The sequence below is a fragment of the Suillus fuscotomentosus genome (genome assembly GCF_016647785.1).
Source record: "Suillus fuscotomentosus strain FC203 chromosome Unknown F5891scaffold_25, whole genome shotgun sequence".
In the NCBI taxonomy this organism is placed as follows: Eukaryota; Fungi; Basidiomycota; class Agaricomycetes; order Boletales; family Suillaceae; genus Suillus; species Suillus fuscotomentosus.
Window position 1 is genome coordinate 372,038 of NW_024539537.1, and position 18,313 is coordinate 390,350.

General features: G+C 49.6%; 6 protein-coding genes across 6 annotated transcripts; 3 read left to right on the forward strand and 3 right to left on the reverse strand.

Moving 5' to 3' along the window:
• Window positions 1–2,379: 2,379 nt before the first annotated feature.
• F5891DRAFT_1188293 (SRP54-type protein) lies at window positions 2,380–5,000 on the reverse strand (the record flags this gene model as incomplete). The annotated part of the gene is made up of 13 exons (XM_041366976.1): window positions 2,380–2,442; window positions 2,499–2,564; window positions 2,613–2,798; window positions 2,849–2,872; window positions 2,927–2,988; window positions 3,043–3,194; window positions 3,249–3,504; window positions 3,549–4,036; window positions 4,086–4,245; window positions 4,302–4,371; window positions 4,424–4,675; window positions 4,732–4,919; window positions 4,970–5,000. 13 exons carry the CDS (start codon window positions 4,998–5,000, stop codon window positions 2,380–2,382), a joined length of 1,998 nt encoding a protein of 665 aa, XP_041226384.1.
• Window positions 5,001–6,087: 1,087 nt separating this feature from the next.
• Window positions 6,088–7,832, reverse strand: F5891DRAFT_288956 (uncharacterized protein). Its single transcript, XM_041371224.1, has 4 exons — window positions 7,674–7,832; window positions 6,387–7,621; window positions 6,311–6,335; window positions 6,088–6,237 (listed from the first exon to the last, which is right to left on the reverse strand). The coding sequence occupies exon 2, from the start codon at window positions 7,558–7,560 to the stop codon at window positions 6,451–6,453; it is 1,110 nt and encodes a 369-aa protein (XP_041226385.1). The 5' UTR covers window positions 7,561–7,621; window positions 7,674–7,832; the 3' UTR covers window positions 6,088–6,237; window positions 6,311–6,335; window positions 6,387–6,450.
• Window positions 7,833–8,152: 320 nt separating this feature from the next.
• On the forward strand, window positions 8,153–9,177 carry F5891DRAFT_1128377 (beta-lactamase-like protein; the record flags this gene model as incomplete). Its single annotated transcript, XM_041364270.1, has 5 exons — window positions 8,153–8,386; window positions 8,458–8,567; window positions 8,621–8,730; window positions 8,784–9,054; window positions 9,102–9,177. 5 exons carry the CDS (start codon window positions 8,153–8,155, stop codon window positions 9,175–9,177), a joined length of 801 nt encoding a protein of 266 aa, XP_041226386.1.
• Window positions 9,178–9,274: 97 nt separating this feature from the next.
• Window positions 9,275–10,308, reverse strand: F5891DRAFT_1172954 (SFT2-domain-containing protein). The gene is made up of 7 exons (XM_041365613.1): window positions 10,028–10,308; window positions 9,905–9,978; window positions 9,795–9,850; window positions 9,727–9,747; window positions 9,588–9,677; window positions 9,526–9,538; window positions 9,275–9,470 (listed from the first exon to the last, which is right to left on the reverse strand). The coding sequence occupies exons 1-7, from the start codon at window positions 10,159–10,161 to the stop codon at window positions 9,373–9,375; spliced, it is 486 nt and encodes a 161-aa protein (XP_041226387.1). The 5' UTR covers window positions 10,162–10,308; the 3' UTR covers window positions 9,275–9,372.
• Window positions 10,309–10,369: 61 nt separating this feature from the next.
• Window positions 10,370–15,466, forward strand: F5891DRAFT_1031989 (uncharacterized protein). Its single transcript, XM_041361641.1, has 10 exons — window positions 10,370–10,879; window positions 11,028–11,822; window positions 11,872–12,222; window positions 12,271–12,481; window positions 12,530–13,610; window positions 13,670–13,908; window positions 13,966–14,220; window positions 14,270–14,791; window positions 14,849–14,944; window positions 15,000–15,466. Exons 1-10 carry the CDS (start codon window positions 10,392–10,394, stop codon window positions 15,183–15,185), a joined length of 4,224 nt encoding a protein of 1,407 aa, XP_041226388.1. The 5' UTR covers window positions 10,370–10,391; the 3' UTR covers window positions 15,186–15,466.
• Window position 15,467: 1 nt separating this feature from the next.
• On the forward strand, window positions 15,468–17,962 carry F5891DRAFT_1164061 (general substrate transporter). Its single transcript, XM_041365345.1, has 8 exons — window positions 15,468–15,983; window positions 16,053–16,061; window positions 16,093–16,775; window positions 16,842–17,147; window positions 17,203–17,229; window positions 17,277–17,345; window positions 17,399–17,593; window positions 17,693–17,962. Exons 1-8 carry the CDS (start codon window positions 15,905–15,907, stop codon window positions 17,777–17,779), a joined length of 1,455 nt encoding a protein of 484 aa, XP_041226389.1. The 5' UTR covers window positions 15,468–15,904; the 3' UTR covers window positions 17,780–17,962.
• The last annotated feature ends 351 nt before the right edge of the window (window positions 17,963–18,313 follow it).

Consider the following 18,313-nt stretch of genomic DNA (forward strand, 5'->3'; position numbering starts at 1 on the left):
AGCAGAGTCAAGTTATGGAACCCCACGATCCCCAAAATCTAATACACTCATTATCTTTCATCGTCCAGCCGCCGGAACCAATGCAAGTGCTTGTAACTCTCCTCTGGCTTCGGGGAAATCACAGTTCAGAGTTACGATTCTGGCTAGGCACTCAAGACGGGCATGCCTGGCTGGAAAGTCTGGACGGGCGTGCCTGGCTGCAAACTCAGGAAGGGAAGGACTGGCTGCAGATTGAGATGGCGCAAAGCTGGTTGGACATCTCCTACCAGCTGCAGACCCAGCGTGGGCAAAACTTAGTCTCCCGCATTCGAACTATATTGGCAAGAATGCCGTCGTTAGTTCTGCGACACTTACCCCAGACCCAGGACCTATCGCAGACCCAGGACCCATTGCAGATAGATTATTCTGAACCGGGGCCGGTCCGGGATTTATCGCAGACCCAGGACCCATTGCGGATAGATTATTCTGAACCGGGGCCGGTCGGGGACCTATCGCAGACCCAGGACCCATTGCGGATACATCATTCTGAAATGGGGCCGGTCCTGGACCTACTGCAGATGCAACATTCCGAGGGATCACGAAGCCAGTCTATGTCGGACCCGCCGCAGACCCAGCGCAAGAAAACGACTCGGGGTAGGAGCAGCTGGCTGCGGAGCCAGGAGGGAAAGGACTGGGTGCAGAGCAATGTAGGGAAGGACTGGGTGCAGACCCAAGGGGGGAAGGACTGGCTACAGACTCAGGGAGGGAGGCACTGGGTGCAGACCCACGGCGTACCGGACTGGCTGCAAACCAAGGGCGGGCGACAGTGGCTGCAGACTCTCGGTGGCCAAGACTGGCTGCAGGCCTTTGGCGGCCGAAACTGGCTGCAAAGCGAGCACGGGCAAGACTGGCTGCAGACCCACGATGGACAAGACTGGCTGCCTACTCGGGGTGGGACTGACTGGCTACAGACTCGGAGTGCGCGGAACTGGCTGCAAACCCCAGACGGGCGAGACTGGTTGCACACGCCACAAGGTCAAATGTGGCGGTTGACGACTGCCTGGATGGCAATGGAGGAATTTTCGAACACATTGGAAGGGATTAAACAACATCACATCATCGTCCCGGAATTGTCTTCACAGCCAGCTTTTCAAGTCATTCAGCAATTCAAGAGCTTGCCGGACTTCTTGATGTTTCCTGTGTTCTTGGCGTTAAGGCACCAGGATCATTCCACCACCTCTGCATTCGCACAAGGCCCCCACCTCCTACCAGACTTGGAGATTATCCATGCAATGAAGACCTTTTCTGTTTTCGCAAACAAAGCACGCGAACGAAGTCAATCATCTTCCGATGTTCTCAATTACGCATGTCAAAACTGGGCCGTCCATACCTCGCGAGCTCCGAAGCCATGGGACGAGAAACTTGCCCATATATTTAAGTCTTTCTGGGATCGCCATCTCCTCGACTGGCTCGAGAGACAGTGGTGTGTGAAGGATCTGCAGTCTTGCCTAATCGTTTTAGCTGAAGGCGAGAAAATTGCAAAGGTGTGTGCACTGTGTTCACTATGATTTCCTCTTAGTATCGTAAGCCGACCTACGCATACAGGAACATCTTCTCCACGCCCCGGATCATCTCAATAACCAGTCTGAAGCTGTTGGGGTTTCCGAAAGCGATAGACCTGCAAGGGTACGTGTGCTCACAATGGTATCCTCCTAGACTCACAAGTTGACCAACGCACATAGGAACATATTCTCCGCACCCCAGATCGTCTCAATAACCAGTCTGAAGTTGTCGAGGTTTCCGAAGGTGAGAAACCTGCAAAGGTCCGTGTACTCACAATGGTTTCTTCTTAGACTTGCAAGCTGACCTACCCACACAGGAATGTCTTTTCAAAATCCCAGATCATCTCAATGACCAGTCTGAAGTTGTCGGGTTTATGCGGCGTGTCGTACAGTCTTGTATCACCTTTCTTCGCATGTTCAAATGTTAAACAATACGTGATAGGTCGTGTAAGGCCACATGTACGACAGAGCCCGCTGCTTTCTTTCGATTATCTTGCTTCATAGATTGTTTGTACTATGTATTGATACTGTTGTGCTTTTGAAGATGTAAAACAAAGTTACACCGCAAGTGCCAGTTTGCGGTACGTCTGAATTAGAATTTCACGAAGTCTGAGTGAACTTGAATGCATCACAGTAACTGTAGAAAGGATAAGCTAATGTTATGAGTACAGCCAGTAAATTTGTATCGGAACAACTGGATTGAAGGTGTATTGCACAGGGGTTGTTGGGCAGCGTCGGTGACCGTTACATACTACGCGGTCTTTCAACCTCAGACAAGGATTCTTCGGCATTGATCCAATATAGAGAGCAAGTAGATAGCAAAATTACATCAAAAATATCAATCGCTTAGTATCGCCTGTACAACGTTTGCAACTCTCAGCTGCCGGAGGTCTGTATATGTCTTTTGAAAGCAGTCAGAATGGGGGCTATGTGTGAGTGGGAGAGATAAAAACCAACCTGGCCACATCCGACAAAAATAATTGGCTGGCCTGTCACATATGTCATCGAGAGCGCTGCACCAACCTATGCAGGAGTGTTAGATGTCATTGCCGCGGCAAGCAAACCACGCACCTTGTCATCCACTGTGTCCCATTTGGTCACTAGCATGCCATCGATGCCACGCCCCTTGCCCGAGCCGGATGCAGACGAAAAGTCGCGAAGGGCGCGGTCGAACTTAGTAAGCTGGTCGACGGCCTCGTTGCCAACGAGCGCCTCGCCGACAAAGATTATTTTGTCTGGGTTATTTGCGGAGACAAGCTGTGGAGTTCATTAGCGGAGTTCTAAGAAGTTTTCACGGCGTATCATACCTTGGCAAGTGCACGCATGAGAGGCTAGCCGGAAATGATCCATCAGGATTGTGACAATGATAGTACGGGGTTACATACCTCGTTGTCTTGCATGCGCCCAGCTGTGTCGATTAAGACCACATCAAAGTCATTATCTTTGGCTGGGTACGGATTCGTGAGTTAAAAATGCACTTCGAAATATGGAAATTCCTTACCATATGCGATGGCTTCTTTAGCGATGCCCGCAGCATCCTTCCCGTACCCTTTCTCATAAAGTTCAACACGGCCTTTGCTATTCGTTGCGCCGTTGACGCCAAGCATAGAAAGATTGCGCACATGTACGCGAAGCTGTTCGACCGCACCGCTCCTACACGGTTGTTCAAAATAAGTGCAACTAGTATTACTGACCAGGCTCTCTTACCGGAAAGTGTCACAGGCTGCAATGAGCACTCGCATGCCATTCTGGATGAGCCAGAAACAGACTTTTGACAAGTTTGTGCTCTTTCCTACGCCGTTCACGCCCACAAAAGTAATGCTATAAGGCATCCTTTGTTGAGCGGAAGGTAGGGGAGAAGAAAGTTTAGTCCTGATTGACAATAATAAGTCTGTTGAGGTCTTGGGCGTTAGAATACGAGTGAGCGAAGAGGACAGTGCCGTCCGAACAGCGTTGCTGGTGGCTGAATCTACGTCAGAATAGTTAAAGATACGAAACACGACATACTTTGGAATCCTCCCACTTTCTTCCCCACGAGACTCTCTCCGACACCTTCGCAGACCTTGTCTGCAATTTCCATGGCGACATTTTTCTTCATAAGGTGTTGTTTCATCCCCTCCAATACAGGCTTCAAATCTTGTTCGGTTAAAACTTTGGAGCCTGTCAAACGCGAGAACAAAGAACTCAGAGCGCCCAATGAGCCTGTTGGCTGCTTTGCAGCCTCGTTCTTCAAAGCACGGGTGATAGCGCCATTCGCCTCGTCGTCCTTTCCACCAAAGTCCCAATCTTTCACCTCATAAAAGCCATCCCTTGTCCTAGTTCCGAGAGAAGCCTTGTCTACAAGGGCTTGCAGGTCGTGCGATAAATGACCACGTGTGCCGGAGTCAGGCTTGTCGATGCTAAAGTCCAAAGAGGCCATTTCTGTTTCTGACGGGGCCGATTCAGCCCATTTCCGCTGCGCCTTCCCTTTCGCCCTTTTACTCGTTGACTCGGAGCTGTATGACATAAAACATTGGTTTGAATTACAATGATTTGCACACTTACTCTGAAGTTGGCATGCTGTCCCGGCCACTTTCCGAGTCCACTCTCGTCGCACCTCGGCCCCCTCTCCGACCACCCCGGCCACGCAGTCTATTCTTGAGTGCTTGTACATTCCGAGCTATCTGTTGCTCATCCTGCACTGCAATGGACGATTCGGAGGGAACTGAAGGCCGTTCATGTATATATTCGCAATGTATTAAATAGAAGACTCGCCCGTACTGAGGTCATCGGAAGGAGGACTGGAGTCGGGCAGAGCTGGAGCCACTTGCCTATAGCGAGACTTCCGTTCCTGCAGGCTTAGTGTGAGCAAGTACGATGTATGTGCGAGAACAAGCACGCACCTGAGCAGCTTTGTCTTCAAATCCCTTCAAGAGCTTTTCGAAGACACCATCCCAGCCTTCAAATGCTTTTGCAAAGTTCCACGCCTTGGGAGAGTCGCGCGCAGCAGTTGATACGAGTTTCCCGCTTTTTATTGCATGCAGCGAAGCGACGAAAGTAGCCAGGAATGGCTCGAATAGTTTTATAAACAGTGCTTTGAGAGCAGCCAGGAGATCATCCACATAAGTTAGTTGAAGAATGCGGTGATATGCAACCTGCATTTCTGAATGTCAGTCGAGAGTTACTCCGGCAGCATGGACAGCGAACGTACCACAAAAATCAACTCCAGATCATTAAAGAATGTCCACTTCACTGCGTATCCGTCCTTCTCGTATTTCTCCTCGGCTGTCCGCCCTTCGATCAAGGCTTCACGTATGAGAGAATTTACGGGAGACGAAGGAGAAGAAGCCAAGTAAGATGCCTCTGGGGTAAAGGAGCGTGACCATAATACAATACCTCCTGCAACTGATAGTGAGGTTCATCTGCTTCAAAATGATTATTAGACCGACCTTTGTGCGAGATTGAGCAATGGTCCAGCATGGTCGAAAGTAATGCCTACTTACTACGGACACCGCATCATAACTTCGATTGATTACATAAGCGAGGTTTGGTCTTGGCGTGGGAAATGGACTTTTTGCAGTCTCACATAAGTACATCGACGAGGAAGTTTTGAAGCCTCGTCCCAACCTCGCCCAGCTCACTGCTCAGCGCTCAATAGCAGCCAAGTGACCACGACAACAGCCTGGGATATTCTGATGCGAGCCAATCTAAAGGGTGGATAAGATGCAACTTGAAGTCGATCTGTTTTTCGGCTTATAACTAGCCTGCATTTCTATCATGCTCATGCGAAATCCACCTCGTGCTTAGTATTAACCTTCTCATGGATCGCAGTACCTGCAGACAACGGGGATGTTTTGGGCTATCTCTGCGATGTGGTGTGTGCATTTGCCGTGAACTTCATTTTTTGATCCAGGCTGATGACTAGAAGGCCCCGCGCCACGTCCTGGTCAGTGTACATCACATCCTGCGCACCACTAGTTTCCAAGGTCAGCATTCATTGTCCGATGATACTATGCAAATGCTAACCAAATATCGTTAAGTCCACTCCTTTTCCTGATCTACGAGCTTGTTTTGCATGTGCTCATTCCAACATCTACTGGCAGGACTTCATATCACCAAGTCCAGCCATAAATAATAGTGCAAGGTACAGTACGTCGATAGGGATGCCACCTTCGCAGGCACCGTTGCCGTGATACGGCGGCGCCACGGGCTGATGTCATGCATGATGTATCATCCTCAAGCCCATTTTCGGCTTTCGCTATGCACCGCAGTGCCATGCTGGAGCGTGGAACTGGCAACTATGGGCTTTTCTTTGCATAATTGGATAGGACAACCTTGCTATAACCCATTTTAGGAACCGTGGTCACAGCAAGTTAAGCCCCTTTTGCCGTTGATTGAATCGAGGCAGAAGATGGATTCGGCCGATTTTACCTATCACATGGTCATAATTATATGCATCTACTAGCTGTTGACTTCAATGACTACGATGGGAGATGAGGAGTCACGTGATACAAACCTAGCGAAATAGAAAAGTTCACTCCATGAACATCGCTATCGTATGGCCATAATGTGGTATAGGGTACATTGGATCTGACGCCGCTTTACTATGGCCATGCGATAGGAGATGAAGGGGCACATGCTTCGAGCACTTAGTTTCCTGCGTATCTCCTGGAGGCGATGTTGTTGTTATTCAGTGCATAAAGAAGCTTCCGCAAAGCTTGAATTGTTGATGAGCATATCCCCTATGGGTGTATACCGGACTTTGGCGACACGGAGGGAGAACAACGCACTTAAGCCGCCGCATAACTCGAGAGTCTAGAAGGTTGATTAACAGTACATAAATCCTCGTGGATGAATACCATGTACCAATATCAAACATCCGACTCCAGAATAAAAGTTCAGTAAACATACATGAAAAATAATAATAACGTTAAACCTTCCTCCTAATCCCAATGTCCACACTAGGTCGTACAGGTCTCAACGGGGGTAAAGGCTGTGTATCTGCACCGTTACGAACGGAATCTGGCAGCGGGCGCGTCAGCGGGACAACGGAGAGCTCCCACAGATCAGCATATGCGTTCTGCAAGGTCTCCACTGCGCGAGAAGGCTCCATGGGGTACGTATTTTGCATCAAGGGCGCGTAGTTAGTGTCGGTAGGAAGGGGGGATATAGATCTGTAGTCTTTCCGAGTATCGAACTTTCCTGTGTCACGGGACCAGAACTCTCGGGAGCTGCCAATACTGGATACCCTGCGCGCCGTGTTGCCCATCGCCATGGATTCATCCGAACCCTGCTGACCTGAGCGCCGAAGAGGCTGCAACGATTTTTCTAAACTGAAACGCGTAGATTGCTCATCTGACCCTCCTATCCCCATCCCATCTAGGAGTTTCATATTCGACATGGCAGGACTCGTGTAATACGAGTCTTGTCGTAGTGGTAGAGGGACGTCATTGCGTGCCCATGAAGGAACGATTTCTACACCGGAATCTAGGCGGAGGACGGGCATCTCTCCGCGTTTAATGGTTTCTGCGAATTCGGAGGAGGGTGCGACATGTTTTCTGCGTCGACGGTAGAGGATGAGTCCGAGGACGAGCAATACTAGGATGACGACTCCACCGATAACGCCGCCTGCTATGGCGCCGGTATTGCCATTTGTGGAGGAAATTGTTAACGAGCTGGTCGTATTTCCCGATGATGTTGATGCTGCCGCAGCTGATGATGATGATAATGATGATGTATTTTGTTCAGCGGAAGATTGGGGTGATGTCACCACGGCTGTGGGGGTTGTGGAAGTTGATATTATAGGAGAGGTCCCGGGGATGTTGGTTGTAGAAGAAATTGCGGTTATAGAAGAGGCCCCACCGGTGTCGGGTGGGGAAGAGTCTGAAGAGGTCCCACCGGCGTCAGATGCAGAAGAGGACCCAACGGTGTCGGGTGTAGTAGAGGATCCGGTGGTAGTGGGTGATGGAGAAGAGGCGGGAGTACTAGTGCTGGCAGTCGGAGGGAAAGCGCCTGACCTGGTTTGGTTTGGTCTGCCCATCTTTCACTGCAGAGTCGACGACGAGAAGTTAATAGCGCGCGAGTTGTTATGCACGAATACACTGTTAAAACATATATTAAACACCCATTCAAAGACACCAAGCGAACACTCACAATCAACATAGACCAGCACGAATACAAGTACTGCCCTGCATCCAAAGTCAAGATGCTCAGTACGAACCTCAGTAGACTGGTGGGAGGAAGAAACGAGTAGCACCAGGGCAATCAAAAAAAAAGAAGCAAGAGACAAAAAAGAAAAAAAAGGCGCTCAAGGGGGGAGTAAAAACAACCCGCTTTGACATGTGAGAGTGGGCCAACTCATCACATCAGACGTTTATCTGAGGCTGTACCAGGTTCAGATGCGAGGTGGCCGGCACGCGTGATCAGCTTCGCCTCTGTTACAAACGCTCCAGTACCCAAGCTAAGAATAAGCGAGGTCAACCCGTTGGAGCTCCGCAAGTGAGATCAGCATCAGATTTGCGGTGAGCTGACATATGCTTTCCATCGCTTTCCGTAGCTGTAGTACTATATGTACTAGTAGCCGGACACCTATCGGTATCCGGGCTTTTGCGTCTACCGTCAAAGCATTCAAGATGAGAGTTGTACCTGTTCTCGTCAGCGCAGATAATTATGCATATCTCCTCATCGACGAGCCAACAAGGAAGGCGGCGGTGGTGGATGTATTAGACGTAGAAAAGGTACAGGCTGTAGCGGATAAAGAAGGCGTCAGCATCGTCGCTGGCATCACTACACATCACCATCAAGATCATAGTGGTGGAAACAAGGCATGTTTATTCTTGACATCACTGATGTACTGGCCACTAACGGTTTATACTAGACACTGGTGCGTAACGTGCCCAATATGTACGATTGATGGTTTACCCTCGTTCCACGCAAGGTTTCCACGTATCCTAGTATCCCCGTTTATGGAGGTTTTGATGTGCCTGCTAAAACACACCTCGTCGAGGATGGTGGCGAGTTCACTGTCGGTGATAATATACATGTTCGGTGGGCCCAGTAAACTTCGCCCAATTCCTTTCATAGCTAAATGTCGACAACAGGTGCTTGGCAACCCCATGCCATACCAAGGATTCTATTTGCTTCCATGCAACGGACACATCCATCAAGTCTCAGTCCGGCGGTGTGTTCACTGGTGATACTCTTTTCTTAGGTATGTATGCGCTAGTAGTCCCCTAACTCGTCACATTCTTGACACCACCCCAGGCGGGTGCGGTCGTTTCTTCGAAGGGACGGCAGAGCAAATGCACGCCTCCCTTTCGAAACTAGCAGCGCTTCCAGACGACACGGTCGTATACAACGGTCACGAATATACAGCTGGCAATGTTGCGTTCGCGAAGACTATTGAGCCCGAGAACCCGGCCATTGGCCGGCTTTTCAAGCTCGCACAGGAGAACAAGGTTACCACCGGTCTGTCGACAATCGGTGATGAGAAGGAGTGGAATGTGTTCATGCGTTTGGATAAAGTTGCGATAATGTATGCAGTGTTTGTTGGTCATAGCCATGATGCTGATTTTTGTACAGGCAGGCTACTGGTGCAGAGGGACCTGGTGCAGTTATGAACAAGTTGCGTGAGCTGAAGAACAACTTTAGGGGGTGAGGAAGCACGTTTCTATAGTTTGAGTCGACTGAGGAATAGGGTTAGAGCAAGGCTTTAGTGCGGGTAGTAAGAACAGCAAAGTGTTTATTGATTATCTGGCAGGGAACAAACTCAACAGGTGTATTGATATAACATTGCAAAGCAGTGGGAGTCCATGAGGCATGATTAATGATGGTCTCGTAAACATACATATAATTAACTCATTCCGACGAGTTTGAGCACTGCTGATCGGGCGTATGGAATGTATGATAGGTTATACCAGGTGTAGGCAAGGTATTCGATGACGACAAAAACTGATGAGATCAAAACGTTACGTGGGTCGGCAAGTTCCAGAGTTCTAGGGCTTACTGATGCATAGTACCTGGAGATAAGGATTAGCGTAGTCTAGGTACAGGAAAGGGAGGACGAACCTCGTTCCTAAGTACGAAGGCACCGACGAAGACGAGGCCCACTGAGCCGAGAAATACGATTGTGGCGATAATTCGTACCGGTTTAAACATCTATGGGGAAAGTATTTGAGTTGTGCTAGGTAGAAGACATGGAACGTACAAGCTTAAATTGGGAGGCAAACTAGGAGATGTCAGTGTCAATTATACAATAAGGGGGGGGGGACTGACTCCAATGACGAAACCGGTGCCCACGAGGGACACCATGATACCAATGGTGTACAAAACTTTTGAAAGAGGCTGTCATAGTGGTACTTGGATGAAGAATGAGTGAAACGGACCTGCAAAACTACCGAGCTGACCCAAGAAAAGCAATATGCTGCCTAGTAAACTAAGGGCGAACCCTATGATGAGACTGGGAAAGGTTCAGCTACGGATGGTAAATGGAAAATTAGAGCATGCACCAGCCAACAAAGCCGTATAATCTTTGTGTACGAGTTAAGCCAAGGAACTTGAAGGCAGAGTCGCCCTCGAAAAACTGAGTCTCGGGGATCATGCCACCCGCAGATTCGAGGTTGAACCATCCTTTGGAGGGCATTTTGGATTAGGGTGATGTTGAGGTTGAAGCCAAGGGTTTAGAGGTGTTTGAGGCCCGCGCAGCTTTCCCACGGTTAGGGAACTGGTATTAAGTCACTTAGATACATATGTCCTCCTGTAGACGAGGCTTCATTTTCATTCAGATTGCTCCTCGTGTAGTAAATATTCACTAAATCTAACATCACCCATTGGACCATCAGATGAAGTATATTTTTATTGGTCCTGCGGGGAATGATACGAGAGGAGGCTATACATTGCATTATTACTTACGGAGTTGCTCAGTTGGTGTTTATTTGGATAACGCGCCTCGTGTGTTCAACGAGGCCGACTGAGTTAGTTTTTTGTTCAACGAACGATTCTCTTCTAGCTGGGTTGATAATGGAACAGTCCAATCTTCATGACAAGCTTTTCTCAAGAGGAAGCGCAACTCCTCCTCCTCCTCCTCCAACTTATCTTGATTCATTGTTTCAATCTGCCACATCTCACGGAAATTCAGCCCCTGCTACTCCAAGCATGGATGATACTTCAGCTCCAGCTGTCTCTACATCTCCAGCTGATAGACAGAGCGCTCTCCTTTCCCTGTTATATCCTGCCGCAACTTCAATACCTGCTATCAGACCACTTCAACAGTCTCCTCCTGCTTCTTCTATAAGATCAGGTCAATCACCCTCAAATAACAGTGAAACTCAAGGAAAGATCCTCCTAGAACAGCTCATGGGGTCAGTCAACTTTCATTCTTGCCTCACTTCATACACGAGGCTCTTTTAAAAATCCTTTTATTCCATTTCTTTTCATTCCGCCTCCCATTTCTTCTACCATGACCTCTTGGGATTTCCTTGATACATTTTATGCTGATCTTTATGACAGTACCGCCTCCCGCTCAAATTTTTCAGAGCCTGCTCCACAACCAATGTCGACGTTACCCCCTGCCGCTAGTCCCCAGTTTCAGTCCTCTATGGGACAGTCGTCCATGGCCCAGTCTTCTATCGGAGACACCTATCATCTTAATGAGGGCCCTTACATTCAGCAAGAGCAGCCAAGGGATACAAAACCACCCATCCCCCAGCCTCAACAGCCCCAGCAGCTCACACCCTCTCCCCGCAAGTCCATGTTTGAATTTGTTTCTCCTTTCGATGCTCTTGACTCCACCTCAACCGTAAAGAAGAAACCTGTTATCGCAGGTCCCGCAAGTGCATCCAGCACAAACGAGGACTCCTGGACATCCGCTTCCCTGGGCTCTCTCAATGACCCAAAGCGCAAGTCTGTCGAGAACCTAATGGACCAGTTGACTAGGTCCCAGCAGTCCTACCCCCCTGCACAGCCTCCATCCCCTGCCTATGACCCTTATAGCACTACAGACGAGTATTCCCAGGTTGAATCACAGCCGACCCCTCAGCAGCAACCCCTCCAACCTCGTACCATGCCCCCGCCCCCTCCTCTTCCTCCCAAACCTGGCCGTGTGTCGCCCCCTAGGGGCTCTCCTCCGAAGCCTGCCCCACAGCAGCCGCGTCCACAGCCACGCCCTGTCGAGTCACCTCTTGGTCAGGCTCCCACTCCACCTGCGAGGCGAGACAAGGATGGATCACCCGGTCCTCGCAACACCTGGAAGAACGAATCCAGAGCCAAAGGTACCGCTAAAGGAAAGCCACAGACGAGTCCGAGGCAAGCTTTTCACATTTTCAACATGTGCCTTCACTGATTCCTTTTCTAGCTTGCAACCTCAAACTATCGTATTCGATGTATCACAGCCGCTGGACGATGTGCAGGCTCCTAGGGATGCCGTCAAATCTACTGCAATTGCTCTGGTCAAACAGGACTCTGTATTCTTACCTGGTACGACCATCGGCGCTACCCATTGGATTGCGTATGCCATGACCAAGGGTCGTGTTCGTGTTATCTCGCGGTCGAGTGGTGATCGCACTCTGCTTCAGCTGCCGACAGTCTTTGCACCTTCCACCTCGGTCATTGATATGGCTGTGTATGGTAACAGGCTCGCAGGTGTCACTTCCGATGGCGGATTTGTCGTGTGGGAACTGCCTGAGGTTATCACTGATGATGTACCGTGAGTGTCTCGGTGCCCAACATATTCCTGGTCTAATAATATTTGCAGCGGGCGACTCTTGTTGTGCATCGTCCCCAGCGCTGACGCTGACCCTCTTCACTCCGTAAAATGGCATCCCAAGCAACCCGACACTCTGGCAGTGGCTTCGGAGACCAAAATGTATTTACTTGATCTAGCAGACGCTGCGCGTACTTTTAGAGGAGAGCCTTTGCCACAAGTTGAATTGAACCGTATTTCTCAAGTATTTTCTGTACCATCGGTCAGTCCATCGCTTCACTTTTTGGTGTGTTCTTATCCTTCGTAACAGCGCTTGGTCGCGTTTGATTTCGATGTTCCTCATTTTGCACTGGCTACTATTTCCGAGGACTCCACTCTTACTCTGTGGAACGTCCATGACAAGATGCCTTTCTGGACGCACCGCGTTCGCGGCGACGACGTCCCCTCATCTTTGACATTCATCGACGACGGCATTGTCATAGGGAGGAAGAACGGCACGGTGTTCCAGCTCCTCTCTGTCATCACCAAGAACGTCCTCTCCACATTTAAATTCGTCAACGGAAACAAAGAAGACCCCGACATGTTCGGACACGTCAACTACGACTCCCGAATCCAGACGCTCTGGGTTGCCAACAACCGGCGCGACAGTCTCATCTCCCTGCGCATCGGGTTCGATGTCAGCGCTTCGCCTTCGGGCGAACTCGTCCGTGGCGGGTTCTTCGAGCAAGTCGTCGAGTTCTCCGGGCCGAAACCGACCATCCACTTTGTGATACTCTCAGCAGACGCAGACCCTACAGGTGATGAAGCGCACGCTGCATGCGTCGCTGCTAAGCTCCCCCCGGGAGACCTCGCGCTCGTCGCGTTCTCTGTGCATTCTACCGGTGTTGATCAGGTGCTGATCAGGAAAGAGTGGTATGATACGGCTGTTTTGAACGCCCCTGGAAAGTTCCCACCTTATATGCCTGCGGCCCCCGCAGAAGTAAAGGGTACAGGGCGTCAGATGCCTCCTGCGCCTGTGAACATCGGTGGGCCTGGGCCTGCTCCCGTGCCAGCCATACAGTCCTCTGGATCCGGGTCTGGAAGCATTCTCCCACCTCGTACACTTCGAACTCCTCCTTCTGAAGAACTTGAGGGTGATATCGCGCGCGACGAAGTCCGTACACATGAAGGCAAGGGAAAGAACATCCGAGGGAAGAATGTAGCGTTTAGGGATCGCGAAGCTGCGAATCTGAACTTGAAAGAGACTGAGAAATTAACGAGCTTCAAGGGCGATGCGGGCGCTGGTGCTGACAATGGGATTGCACTAGTCGTCACCAAGGAGATCAAAAAGAGCGAGGAGAGCTTGCATACGCGTATTGGACGGTTAATTGGGAAGGAGATGGATAAACAACGTAAGTGGCTGATGTGTCTTTTGCGGTGTTTTGCTGTTGATCCTGGTTTTGGTTCCCAGACCAACGGATGGAAGAAGCGCGCGTTCAAGAGCAGGCTGAGGATTTCAATCGACAGGAGAAGATTCTGAAGCTAATATCGACGGAGCTTACAAGAAACACGACGAGGGTTGTTGAGATGGCTGTTAAAGCTGAAGTCCAGAACTCAGTCTTACCTGCGCTGGAGCACATCACGAGGACGGAAGTTCGGGCTGCTCTTAATGAGCATGTTGGGAGGGGGTTGACAGAGTTTATCCAGAACGTACGTTGTGCTACTCTCGGTTTTTGACCTGACTCAACTTTTGTTGGATGTGTGCAGAGCCTTCCGAATGAGATCGAGAAACTGCTTTTACGCCCTGATATCTCGAGCCATTTCGCTAGTATCCTCTCGACGAATTTGAACCCTCTGATCGAGCGGTACATCAAGGACGCCGTCACAAAGAACATCATCCCTACGTACTCTCAGCAGACTTCGGCTATGCACCAGGATATCCTTCGGGAGATGAGGGCGGAGATTTTGAATGTAAAGAAGGATTCTATGTCATGGCAGACTGAAGCTGCACGGAGCCAGGAGGTGAGCAGTCTTTCTCTCCAGATTGAGATCGTTCTAATGAATTGGGTAGTCCTTAATCAGGGATCTCGAGCATTCTGTCAGGATGCTGTCCGACCAAGTCAAGTTCTTATCGTTGAATTCAGCTGCCAATCATCGGATAGCAACTGGCAGTTCTCCCGTTCCTAGCGTCTCAAACATGAGTTCTATGAGTCAAGGCATGCACCGCTCCCAGAACCTCCCTCCTGCAACGACGCAGGCTCCAGTATACAGCTCTCAGTCTCTCGGTTCATTCTCCCAACAACCACAGCCATCGCAGATGCACACACACGCTACGTGGTACCCTTCAACGATTGCTGCGCCTCAAGCGTCTCACCCCATCGCGCCTCCTCAACCCCCTCCCCCACCACCGTTGTCCCAGCGATCTCCTCCCGCTCAACATGATGCATGGGAAGATACGTATATGGCGGTTCTGGGTACGCAGGATCCGAAGCAGCTTAGGGAGCTCCTTGCGAGGTCGAGCCCGGAGGTTGTGATGCCTATGGACAGGAAGGGGCCGTTGTCTATGGCTGTTATTTTGTCTATTTTGCATCGGGTGCGTATCCCTCGAAAATTCTTTGTTGATTGGTTTTGATATTTTTTTTTTGATTAGCTGGCTACCATAATTGCGGAGACGCCTCCTGTGGATGAAGCTTTCAAGTCTTCTTTGTGGTGGATGCAACGCACTGCTACTGTTTTGAACATTAATGTATGTCCCCCGTGGATTGTGTGGCTGAGGTACTGACGTTTTTTGTGGACTTCAGGAACCTCTGATCGCACCATACGTTGCGCGGGTAGTCCCGAATGTGAAGGCTACGCTGAATACTACCAAGCAGCGATTGACGATTCTCCCTGGTGGACCTCAGACAATGGATGCGGCGCGGACTATTTCTGAGATTCTGGATATTCTGGGTCGGAAGGGTGTGCCTGCACCGCAGGGGGGTCTTTGATGGTTGATTCTTGTCTCCGAGGGTTGTCCTGAGGACTGCCCTATTCGCATGCAAATAAAAACATGAAAACATACTCCAACGCGATGCACACCACCGTTCCTTTTACTCCGTTTCTTTTCCCTAGTGATGATGAATATTACGAATGCTGTTAGGCTCATGAGATTTTTCTTGCGCATGTTTTTTTTGGTACTGACTGTTTGACTGCTCTCCATGATACTATCATACATACTTTGTGTTTCGTTTGTTGTAGTGCAGATTTGAATCACATGTCATGATAATTCTGTTGAGCTTATGTGAGCGTAGATGGCCAAATATGAAATTCAAAATTCAGACGTAATTAGTCACTCGAACCTAATTTTCAGGACTAGTGCCAATTCGTTCCTTGCTCCGAGAACCCGTGCACATGTCTCGCCAAGGGAATATTTGCCTATCGATCGCGCGGCGCCGTGTTGTATTCGCCTCAGCTATGTGTGGCTATAACCCGTCCCATGACATATCGTGCGCCGCCGTATATTAAGTTTATTCATCTCGGTCATGGCCATGACCAAAAGTAACCCGTGTTATGATCACGATGCGTTTCTTCCTTAGTAGAAGATAGGCCGTCGGAGTCTTCTGCCTGCAGCCCGGTTACGTCTGATTGTACGTACGGGCGCCGCTCTGCTACTGACTATGGTAGACAGCCGCAGGCTTGCGCTGTCAGCAAGACCCCCATCTTAGCAATGGTACCTGCAACTACCAGAATATACTTGATTGCCCTTCATACATCCTTGGCCGGGATGCTGTGGGGGTTGGATACCGGTATGCAGTTTTATTTCGGACCTGGGTTGACGCGCATCTCTAATCAATCATGATGGTCATCTCTTTCAGGTTCAATTGGTCCTATTACCCAGATGGAACAGTTCTCCAGCTCTATCGGTCCATCTCTCCTCAGGCGTCCTCGGGATTTATGTCGCGTGTATCCTTCTCTCCGCTTCCTTGTCTTCGCTATGTAGCGGTTATACAGCTGACTTGCTATCTCGCAAGTATGGGATCCTAACAGGAGGCATCATAGTCCTCCTAGGAACGATCATCTCCGCCTCTGCGAAAACTTTCCCTGTTCTCGTATGCGCACGGCTGATAACGGGAATTGGACAGGGTCAGAGTATCTCCGTCGTTACCATTTACCTCTGCGAGATTTCTCCAGGAGAGATCAGAGGAACGGTTGCGGCGGTGCTACAGTTGCTTATCACTGTCGGGATCGCTTTGGGGTATTTTGTTGCGTATGCCTCTTCGAGAATTGGGGGTGAGTTGGCTTGGAGGACACCGTTTATTTTGGAAGCGAGTATGGCTGCAGTTTTTGTCTCTGGGATGGCTTTCATGCCGTATTCTCCGCGGTGGCTCATCCAGAGGGGGAGGATAGATGAAGCTCGTGCAGTTCTCCAGAAGCTCCGTGCTAGCAGCGAGCTTGTAGAAGACGAGCTGTGTCTTATAAAAGGTAGTCTCGAGGAGCAGAGCCAGGAAGATGCTTCTTATCGTGAGATATTCCAAAAGCGTTATATCAGACGGAGCATTCTCGGTGTGTTTCTGATGTCTTCCCAAATGTTGTGTGGGGTATGTGTTGTCCTGTACGACAGACGATGAGGCCCGAGGAGTCTCGATTGACACCCCTGTCTGTAGATCGATGCGGTCCTTTATTACGCTCCGATCCTGTTCACTCAAGCTGGTTTTACATCAAATCGAGCAGCATTCCTTGCGTCTGGTGTTTCCGGAATAATCAATTTGATATTTACGATACCTGCTCAACTGTGGGTCGACAAGTGGGGGCGAAGATTTCCTCTGATCGGTGGCGGTGTTTCTATTGCTACTTGCTTCATGGCCATCGGTACCTTGTATGCGATCTATGGCGGAAAAGCCGATGGACAGGTGTACTTGACTGGCAAAGGACCGCAATGGGCCGTCATCATACTCATATACATGTTTGTGGTATGTATCGCGCATCTCAAACCACCCATAAAGTACTAAATGAGCTGTACCCCAGGCGAGTTTCTCATGCTCATGGGCTGTGGTAGGCTGATTCAAAGTCATTCACCACGCGCGAGTTAACTCCTCCAGGTTATTAAGATATACGCATGCGAGATAATACCCACACGGCTTCGCGCAAAAGCATGTGCTGTCCAGCAGGTAGGTTACGTACTCTTCTCGCTTGCCCGCACATGATATCTGACGTCTATCAGCTCAGCAATTGGCTCGTGAATTTCACTGTTGCGCTTACTACGCCGCTTTTTCTACGGGCTTCTCCAAGCGGTCCATATTTCCTCTTTGGATCAGCGGCGCTGTTCACCGCGGTCGTCTGCCATTTCTTGATGCCGGAGACTAAAGGGAAGAGCTTGGAAGAGATTGAGGACTTGTTTGAGATGACACCTCAGGTGGTGGGTCACTCTGTATCGATAATGACATGATTGTCTCTGGTTTGTGAATTTCGTTACGCATCTTCGTTCTGTATTTCATATCATTTTGGTAACGCCCAGTATGCCACATACATTTTCTATCAATGGAGCGGGAGATACAAGAGTTCACGGCATATTTGGATCGAGACAGTTGTGAAACTGAAGTAGTCAAGACTGTCGTCCGCTCACCCATTACGCCAAAAAGCAGTGATACTGAAAGTTCATGCGTGCATGCTTCAGTATCTCGAATGCCAAGAATAATGTTGAGCGAGGACTCAGGAGAGTGTAAGCGCAATGTCACGACGTGACCGTACCAGGAAACTGTACTTCGTGGCGGTGCACATGGTGCAGAATTATGTCAAGTACTGCAGTGACAGCAGCCGTACTCTTCGAAAAGTCTTCCAAGCTGTACATGTACATGGCTACATTTTTAGGGTGTGTTTATATCCATGAAATATTTATAGACTTACAGTCTACCATGCACATTCTAGATTGTATATCCTCTGACCCTAGCCCGTCTGCCGAATGATACCTAGCTTTTCGCTGCAACGTCAATTGACATCCCTCTCCGGGCTCCCGAGTCCATCCTCCAGCGTAAACAATTAGTCATGGACAATTGACGGTGCTGCCAGTGTTATGAATCAATAATCCTGGCAGATGTGACCTAGCATGAGGCTACAATACCTAGAACCGGTGGATTCA

Excerpts from the sequence above, each read along its gene's own strand:
- F5891DRAFT_288956 (XM_041371224.1), bottom strand. The coding sequence starts at position 7,560 with ATGGGCAGACCAAACCAAACCAGGTCAGGCGCTTTCCCTCCGACTGCC.
- F5891DRAFT_1164061 (XM_041365345.1), top strand. The coding sequence starts at position 15,905 with ATGGTACCTGCAACTACCAGAATATACTTGATTGCCCTTCATACATCC. Across the intron at positions 16,776-16,841 it reads CTTCCCAAATGTTGTGTGGG|ATCGATGCGGTCCTTTATTA; the intron begins GTATGTGTTGTC and ends CCCTGTCTGTAG. Across the intron at positions 17,346-17,398 it reads AAGCATGTGCTGTCCAGCAG|CTCAGCAATTGGCTCGTGAA; the intron begins GTAGGTTACGTA and ends GACGTCTATCAG.
- F5891DRAFT_1031989 (XM_041361641.1), top strand. The coding sequence starts at position 10,392 with ATGATACGAGAGGAGGCTATACATTGCATTATTACTTACGGAGTTGCT. Across the intron at positions 12,223-12,270 it reads GTTATCACTGATGATGTACC|CGGGCGACTCTTGTTGTGCA; the intron begins GTGAGTGTCTCG and ends TAATATTTGCAG. Across the intron at positions 12,482-12,529 it reads AAGTATTTTCTGTACCATCG|CGCTTGGTCGCGTTTGATTT; the intron begins GTCAGTCCATCG and ends CCTTCGTAACAG.
- F5891DRAFT_1172954 (XM_041365613.1), bottom strand. The coding sequence starts at position 10,161 with ATGCCCTCCAAAGGATGGTTCAACCTCGAATCTGCGGGTGGCATGATC. Across the intron at positions 9,748-9,794 it reads GCACCGGTTTCGTCATTGGA|TTTGCCTCCCAATTTAAGCT; the intron begins GTCAGTCCCCCC and ends GACATCTCCTAG. Across the intron at positions 9,678-9,726 it reads TTGCCTCCCAATTTAAGCTT|ATGTTTAAACCGGTACGAAT; the intron begins GTACGTTCCATG and ends CTTTCCCCATAG.